The 8,955-nt window shown below is 50.7% G+C and overlaps 1 protein-coding gene across 2 annotated transcripts; it reads right to left on the bottom strand.

Moving 5' to 3' along the window:
* Positions 1–4,525: 4,525 nt before the first annotated feature.
* On the bottom strand, positions 4,526–8,685 carry LOC116982155 (tubulin alpha chain-like). 2 transcript variants are annotated; one of them, XM_033035469.1, is made up of 5 exons: positions 8,677–8,685; positions 6,266–6,488; positions 5,974–6,122; positions 5,012–5,696; positions 4,526–4,821 (listed from the first exon to the last, which is right to left on the bottom strand). In XM_033035469.1, exons 1-5 carry the CDS (start codon positions 8,677–8,679, stop codon positions 4,526–4,528), a joined length of 1,356 nt encoding a protein of 451 aa, XP_032891360.1. In that variant the 5' UTR covers positions 8,680–8,685. The 2 variants fall into 2 exon arrangements, with proteins under 2 accessions (XP_032891360.1, XP_032891359.1); XM_033035468.1 differs by lacking the exon at positions 8,677–8,685 and adding an exon at positions 8,353–8,370.
* Between the last annotated feature and the right edge of the window lie 270 nt (positions 8,686–8,955).

Genomic DNA, 8,955 nt, shown 5'->3' on the forward strand with positions numbered 1-8,955 from the left:
TGTCCCTGAATCAGGTGGTACGTTCTTGCATGCTTTGGTACACGCTGTCCAACAGAAGTGGAGAGAACAGTGAATGACCGGGGCTTAAGGGAGGGAGGGGTTAGGGGTGGGAGTGGCCCTTGATTGTGACAATGGCATGCAATTAGATGCCAATTGATAAATCTCGGATTAATAAAGTGCCATTGCACATCTTGATTGATTGAAAGATGTACTCTACAAATATGATGACGCGCAATCCATCAGAGACCCAGCAATCTCCAATTTCGTTAGGATGAATCACAATCATATCACATTGATGGCTTTATAGAGACATAGAGTATAGAAACAGGCCCTTCGGCTCAACCTCCCACATAGGCCAGCATGTCCCAGCTACACTGGTACCACCTGCCTGCCTTTGGACCATATCAATCCAAACGTGTCACATCAACCTGTTTAACTGTTCCTTATACTTTCGGATAGTCTCAGCCGCAACTACCCCCTCTGGCAGCTTGCTCCATGCAACCACTGCTTTTTGTTTGAAAAGGTTACAGCTCAAATTCCTATTAGATCATTACCGCTTCACCTTGAATCTATTGGTCCTCGATGCCCCTACTCTGGGCAAGACATTCTGTGTATCTACCCGACCCGTTCCTCTCATTATTTTTAACACCTCTATACGATCACGGCTCATCCTCGTGCGCTAAGGAATAGCGACCCAGCCTACTCAACCTCTCCCATAAGTTCAGACCCCCTAGCCCTGGCAGCATCCGTGTAAACTTCACTCATTGACTGCCAGGGTTTAGGGGTCGGTGCTGTGGCCGCTGCTCTTCACGTTGTATATTAATGGTTTGGATGAGGGAATTAAATGCTTGGTGCGAAGTCTGGTGATGCTGCGAAGGTCGGTGGAGGGGCAGATAGCGTGGAGAAAGCAGCGGATCTGCCGAGGGATTTGGGCATGTTTGGAAAGTCGGCAAAGACATGGCAGATGGAATATGGCGCAGCAAAATGCGGAGACCGGCATTTTCATATTAGGAATCAATCGAAGATTATTTTCTAAATGAGGAGAGAATTGTGAAATCTGAGGTGCAAAGGGACTCGGGAATGCCCATACAGGATTCCCAACAATATATTTTGCAATTCGAATTGATAGCAAGGCAGTAAAATGCAATGCAAGCATTTATTTGGTGAAGACAAGAAATGTCCCATGGCCATTTCCTCCTCATCCAATCAAGAACTTCCCTCCCTTGCGCGTGAATGGTCCTCCCGTCTCCCCGCCTCCCCTCGTATAATCTATATATAGTTGAAACCCATGGGATTTTTCATATTCCCATTGGTCAAGGACATTTGAACTTCCCGATTCCCTACCTAAGTGCTTTGTTCCTTTTTGTAAATTCCATCGGGTCCCTGCCCAATCTCAACTTCCTAAAACTTACTTGTATTTCTTTTTGTGTAGGAATGAACTACAGATGCTGGTGTACCGCCGAAGATAGACACAAAATGCTGGAATAGCAGCGGTCAGGAAGCATCTCTGGAGAAAAGGAATAGGTGACGTTTGCGGTCGAGACCTAAATTCAAACTCATCAGTTTCCTTCAAGTGTATTTTGTTTTTCAGAGATACATCGCGAAAAGAGTCCCGTCGGCTGGCCGAGCGTGCGGCGACCAGCAATTCCCCTACCGCAAAGTTATCCTACACACTAGGGACAATTTACAGACGCCAAATTAACCTGCGAAGCTGTAAGACTTTGGAGTGTGTGTGGAAACCGGAGCACGCTGGGAAAACCGACGCGATGACAGGGAGAACATACAAACTCCGTGCAGATAAGCACCTGTAGTCAGAATCGAACCCGTGTCTCTGGCGCTGTAAAGCACCAGCTGTAACGGGAATGCTGATACAGGATTCAGAAAAATGTAATTTGCAAGTTGAATTGATAGTAAGGCAGGAAATTGCAATACAAGCATTTATTTGGGGAGGACAAGAATATTTAAAAAACGGATGTAATATTGAGGGTTGAAAAGGCACTGGTGAGCGCATTTGGGGTATTGTGACCAATTTGGGACTCTAAGGACTGATGTGCTGGCGTTGGAAAGGGTATGGAGGATGATTATGAGAATGATCACAGCACCGATTTGGGTTCACGTATGATAAACGTTTGACGCCACTGTGCCTGAACTCGCTGGAGTGCAGAAGGAAGAGGCGAGAACCTGACTGAAACAAATGGGTTGCAGAGGCTATCGCGTGAAGGCAGGGGAAGTAAGATCACCCGCGATTAAATGGCGGAGTAAGCTAGAGTCATAGAGTGATACAGTGTGGAAACAGGCCCAACTTGCACTCACCGGCCAACATGTCCCAGTTACCCCAGTCCCACCTGCGTGCACTTGGTCCATATCACTCCAGATCTGTCCTAGCCATGTAGCTATGTAACTGTTTCTTGAACGTTGGGACAGTACCAGCATCAACTAGCTCCTCGGGCAGCTTGTACCGTACACCCACCAACCTTTGTGTGAAAACGTTCGCCTTCAGATTGCTTTTGAATATTTTCCCCTACACCTTGTACTTATGCCCTCTGGTCCTCGATTCCCCTACTTTGGGCAAGAGACAGTAAGAAATGTGGGAGAACTGGGAAGGACCCATTATCTGTTATTTGCACTTGATCAGTTTATTTATTCATGTGTGTATATATTTATATAATGGTATATGGACACACTGATCTGTTTTGTAGTAAATGTCTACTATGTTCTGTGTGCTGAAGCAAAGCAAGAATTTCATTGTCCTATCAGGGACACATGACAATCAACTCTCTTGAACTTTAACTTGAAGGGGGAGGGGAGCGAGAGAGAGGGAAAGCAAGGGTTATTTGAAGTTAGAGAAGTCAATGTTCATAGCGCCTGGGGTGTGAACTACCGAAGCAAAGTATGAGGTGCTGTTCCTCCAGTTTGCGTTGGGCCTCACTCTGACAATGGAGGAGGGCCCGGACAGAAAGGTCAGATTTGGAATGTGAGGGGGTGTTAAAGTGCTGAGCAACCGGGAGATCGGGTAGGTTTCGGCAGACTGAAATGGGAGATCGACTGTCGGAACCTATAGGCCGGGTTGGGTCCGGACTGGGAATTCTGGAATCAGAGCTGGAATCCGCGAAGTAAAACAAGAGGCGCACGCAAGTCCCGATTAAATAAAGGGGGGTGTGGTAACGTGATTTAATAGTTTATTGTGGAACGCCGAGGTTGAAGAGAGACTTGATGGAGGTATAAACATTATGAGAGTTATGCCCCTATCCCACTTAGGAAACCTGAATGGAAACATCTGGAGACTTTGCGCCCCACCCAAGGTATCCGTGCGGTTCCCGGAGGTTTTTGTCAGTCTCCCTACCTGCTTCCACTACCTGCAACCTCCGGCAACCACCTGCTTCCACTACCTGCAACCTCCGGGAACCGCACGGAAACCTTGGGTGTGGCGCAAAGTCTCCAGAGGTTTCCGTTCAGGTTTCCTAAGTGGGACAGGGGCATAATAAGAGATAGGGTAGAGAGACACAGCAGGTTTCCCATGGTGGAAATGTGTAACCCCAGAGGGGTAGCTATGAAATAAAAGGGGGACATTTTAACGAAGATGTGCGGCGTAGTTTCTACGACGTGTCTATTGGAAAAGCTTTTCAATAGACGCGTCGAAGTGCCGTGAATAGAGGGATATGGATCATGTACTGGCAGATGAAATAAGTCTAACTTGGCAGCATGTTCGGCGCAAATCCTGTGGGCCGCTGGATCCGTTCCTGAGCTGTACTGTGGTATGTTCTGTGGTCTATGAATACTGGAGTATCTCCCATTGTCGGCGCCCGGTCAGCCCGCTACATCAGCACAAGGAGTTTCAATGACTGGAACGTTGTGGTCATTGGACCCCCGTGCTCTTTCAAGAAACAGATTGCTTCCCCCAATGGCCAACCCCATCTTTACAATCATACCCATCCCGAGATACATCAGTGTGACGATTTGTGAGAGGCGATGATTTACGATGCCAGGACTCGTAGGATTGAGATTTAACAAGTTTGGAGTAAAGACAGCTGAGTAATGTTCCTGTGGAGGTATATGAACCCATGAGCGGCATAGATAGAGTTCATGCACAGAAACCTTCAGCACCAAAGATGAATCAAAAACTAGAGGGCATAGGATCTAGATGAGAGGGGAAAGAGTTATTGGAAACTGAGGGGACATATATCTCGCAGGCGGTGGTGGGTACATGGAACGAGGTTCCAGGTGATCTAGTAGAGGCAGGTACAGTAACATTTAAAGGATATGTATGCAGTTTTGTGTCGGAGAATTGGATAGAATGATATTCGCCAAACGTGGGCAAATTGGATGATCAGAGATGAAGCGGCATGGTGGGCATGGACAAGTTGGGCCGAAGGGTCTGCTTCCACGGTATGAAACTATAGACATTAAGCAATTGTGGCTTTGCGAAGGACGCAATAGCAAACTATGTCTCAAATATATTTAATTTCATAAATTAGATCTACACCAGTATTAAAAATAACTAATCTTTCCAGATATACAACAAAATTCACTCTTCCTCTTCCGCCTTCCTGTCCAGATCCGCCGAATCGATGCCCACTTCCTCGTAGTCCTTCTCCAGCGACGCCATGTCCTCCCGTGCGTCCTGGAACTCTCCTTCCTCCAGACCCTCTCCCACGTACCAGTGGACAAAGGCCCGCTTGGCGTACATCTTGTCGAACTTGAGGTTCATGCGGGTCCAGGCCATGGAGATGGCGGTGGTGTTGCTCAGCATGCAGACGGCTCGTTGCACCTTGGCCAGGTCGCCCCCCGGCACCACCGTCGGGGGCTGGTAGTTGATGCCCACTTGCGGGGGAGAGAAAGAAGAGACTCATAGAAACTTTCAATAGTATCCATTGCGAGCTAAATGTTAAGAAACCCGGGCCACCGTTCGGGAAGGGTCTCGTCTGTTCTGGGTGTGGTAGATATCACAATACAGTGTGGAACCGCGGGTTGGATCAAGCTTATGTTGCGTGGATTGGTCTACAATCTACACCTACCTTGAACCCGGTCGGGCACCAGTCCACGAACTGGATGGAGCGCTTGGTCTTGATGGTGGCGATGGAGGCGTTGACGTCCTTGGGCACCACGTCCCCGCGGTACATCATGCAGCACGCCATGTATTTGCCCTGGCGGGGGTCGCACTTGAGCATCTGGTTGGCCGGCTCGAAACAGGCGTTGGTGATCTCCGACACGGACAGTTGCTCGTGGTAAGCCTTCTCGGCCGAGATCAGGGGCGCGTAGGTCACCAGCGGGAAGTGAATGCGCGGGTAGGGTACCAGGTTGGTCTGGAGCTCGAGCAGGTCCACATTGAGGGCGCCGTCGAAGCGCAGCGAGGCCGTGATGGACGACACTACCTGCGCCAGCAGGCGGTTGAGGTTGGTGTAGGTGGGGCGCTCGATGTCCAGGTTCCGCCGACAGATGTCGTAAATAGCCTCGTTGTCCAGCATGAAGGAGCAGTCGGAGTGCTCCAGGGTGCAGTGGGTGACCAGCACCGCGTTGTAGGGCTCGACCACGGCGGTGGAGATCTGCGGCGCCGGGTAGACGGAAAACTCCAGCTTGGATTTCTTGCCGTAGTCGACGGAGAGTCTCTCCATGAGGAGGGAGGTGAAGCCCGAGCCGGTGCCGCCCCCAAAACTGTGGAAGATGAGGAACCCCTGCAGTCCGGTGCACTGGTCGGCCTGTGGGCAGATAAAGCGGAGAGCATTGAGAAGGAGAAAGGTGGGGTGAGTGTGAGTGTTGCAGGAGTAAACTGACCCTCTGGAGAGGTGTCTAACGTCTGTGGTCCCACCCTAACAACAATAATTTGTGTGTAACATCTGGAATTGGACAGTTGCTAGAGAGTATTCTGAGGGATAGGTCATTCACGAAGTGCGGAATTGTCGCGAGCGAACCAGGGGCGCCAGATCGTTGAATAACGGGCGCCGGTTCACGGTTGGATTGGGTTCCACAACCTACCAGCTTCCGGATGCGATCCAGGACCAGGTCGACGATCTCCTTGCCGATGGAGCAGTGGCCCCGGGCGTAGTTGTTGGCCGCGTCCTCCTTGCCGGTGATGAGCTGCTCGGGGTGGAAGAGTTGCCGGTATGTGCCGGTCCGCACTTCATCTACAGGGGAGCAAACAGAAAACGGAGAATGAACCAGTTCATTAAGAAACGGGTTCATTAAGAATCACACGCCCCGCAGCAAACGCCGCGGGGAAGGTTTCAGACAAGGCTCAACATGCCAGGACTCTCCCGTTTCACCTTACCGATCACCGTGGGTTCCAGATCAATGAACACGGCCCGGGGGACGTGCTTGCCCGCCCCCGTTTCGCTGAAGAAGGTGTTGAAGGAGTCGTCGCCGCCCCCGATGGTCTTGTCGCTGGGCATCTGTCCATCCGGCTGGATCCCGTGCTCCAGGCAATAGAGCTCCCAGCAAGCATTGCCGACCTGAACTCCGGCCTGGCCGATGTGGATGGAGATACACTCACGCTGGAGAGAGAGAGAAAGATGGGATGGGTCGGTGGAGGAAAGGGGTAAGAGATGATTGTGTTATTCCCACTGATATCGGTTCCGAGTGCTAACATTTCCCCCACGCCACACCACAGTGTGCGACCGGATCAACGCGTTTACGCAGCGTGGTCACCGCGGAATCACTCTGCACCCATGGGCCTTCGTTCCCGGTTCTCTGGAGTTATCCCGACTCTCCCCATCACCGGTTTCACACGACGCCCCGCCGCCCAGCCCCGGGATCACCCACCATGATGTCCCTTCCAGTCTCTCAGCTCCAGACAATGTGTCGCATTCGCCGAACGCGTCCCTTTTATACCCCGCCCCAATAGAACGTTCATACACTCGGGCCGCGCTGTGATTGGCCGCCAGCGACCCGTGGAACGCGGAGACAAAGACAAAGAGAACGCCGATTGGTTCTCAGCGCGAGTGACGCAACAGAGGCGACCTGTTCTTCGAACGGCGCAAAGAACCGTCGGCATCTTGGCGTCACAACCGAGGATCATTGGACGTTTCAATAGTCGCGTCAACCCCCTGTCCCACTTAGGAAACCCGAACGGAAACCTCTGGAGACTTTGCGCCCCACCCAACGTTTCCGTGCGGTCTCCCTACTAGAATTTAGAAGATTGAGGGGGGTTCTTAGAGAAACTTATAGAATTTATAGAAATACATTCTTGCCCTCAGTAAGGTTCACCAGACTGATTACTGGGATGTCAGGACTTTCATTTGAAGAAAGACTGGATAGGCTCGGCTTGTACTCGCTAGAATTTAGAAGGTTGAGGGGGGATCTTATAGAAACTTACACAATTCTTAAGGGGTTCAGACAGGCTAGATGCAGGAAGTTTGTTCCCGTTGTTGGGGAAGTCCAGAACAAGGGGTCACAGTTTAAGAATAAGGGGGAAATCTTTTATGACCGAAATGCGAAAAAACATTTTTCGCACAGAGAGTGGTGTATCTCGGGAACTCTCTGCCACAGAATGTAGTTGAGGCCAGTTCATTGGCTATATTTAAGAGGGAGTTAGATGTGGCACTTGTGGCTAAAGGTATCAGGGGGTATGGAGAGAAGGCAGGTACAGGATTCTGAGTTGGATGATCAGCCAAGATCATATTGAATGGCGGTGCAGGCTCGAAGGGCCGAATGGCCTACTCCTGCACCTATTTTCTATGTTTTTCTGTTACCTGCTTCCACTACCTGCAACCTCCGGCAACCATCTGCAACCTCCGGGAACCGCACGGAAACCTTGGGTGGGACGCAAAGTCTCCAGAGGTTTCCGTTCCGGTTTCCTAAGTGGGACAGAGGCATAACTCTCTCCTCGATCCCCCCTCACTCCCACTGTTACCTCAATTCCTCACTCCTCTCTGGTCCTCCATGCCCTCACTCCCTTCCACCAGTTCCTCCCCTCACTCCTCCCTCCTCTTGTTCCTTCACTCTCCATGTCACTCCCTCCCTCCCTGCCTGCACCCCAAGCCTGGGCACTCCCTCTTCCTCAACCCTACTGTGTTCCCTCATCCCCCTGCTCTTCTCCAGCCCAGCTCCTGTTGAGTAAGTCACACGTACTCAGGGACTGGTACAACAGTATTTACTGAGTAACACATACAACACTCAGCAGCATATTAATTCTACCGTGATGCATCACCAACTAACAGCACATGTCGGCTTGTGATAATATGAATGGTGTAGTAATAGGCGGAGCTTATATTAATAAATCATTACATTGGTTAGTAAGTAATGTAACCAATCTACATTCCTTGTAAGAATAATAAGAATAAAAAGTGAAACACGACTACAATAAAGTGATATAGTAAGTAAGTAAAGAAGACCCATAACACACCGTGTCTTTACTACTGTTTTATTATCATTCATACAGGTTGCTTCCCTAGCTGTTCGTGGTCTGTCACCGGAGCTAGAGAGAGAGATACAGGGGTAGGGAGGTTACAATTATACTAGTGATGTGGGGAGTGGTTAGTAGTGGTGAGGTCACTATATTAAAGGTACATGCACAAGCCCTCTACATCCTACCCCTTGGAAACAAAAGCAATACTGTAGTGACAGGGCGACCACGACTCATACGCTACGAGCAACTAAACAAACAGTCAAACAGTGGTTAAGCAAAGTCCCCATAACGGACAGGGGGCTTGACCACGCGCCCGGAGCGGGTACGCAAATCGCCATCTCCCCCCTCCGCAGGAACAGCAGGAGCAGGAGCAGGAGCAGGAGCGGGCGAACGAACCGGAGAACCGGGAGGAGAGGGCGGAGGTGGAGACCGCGGAGGCGAAACAGGCGCAGCGGCTGGTGGGCGTGCCGGCGGAACTGGACTGGCGGCAGGAGAGCGTGGTTGATAGAGCTGAGATGGCAGGGTGCTGGGCATGCGAGGAGCGGCAGGTAAAGAGGAAGATAGCGGAGGGGGAAAAGGGTCGGCAGGAGGTGGAGGAGGCTCATTGACGAGAC

The sequence above is a fragment of the Amblyraja radiata genome, chromosome 16 (genome assembly GCF_010909765.2).
Source record: "Amblyraja radiata isolate CabotCenter1 chromosome 16, sAmbRad1.1.pri, whole genome shotgun sequence".
NCBI lineage: Eukaryota > Metazoa > Chordata > Chondrichthyes > Rajiformes > Rajidae > Amblyraja > Amblyraja radiata.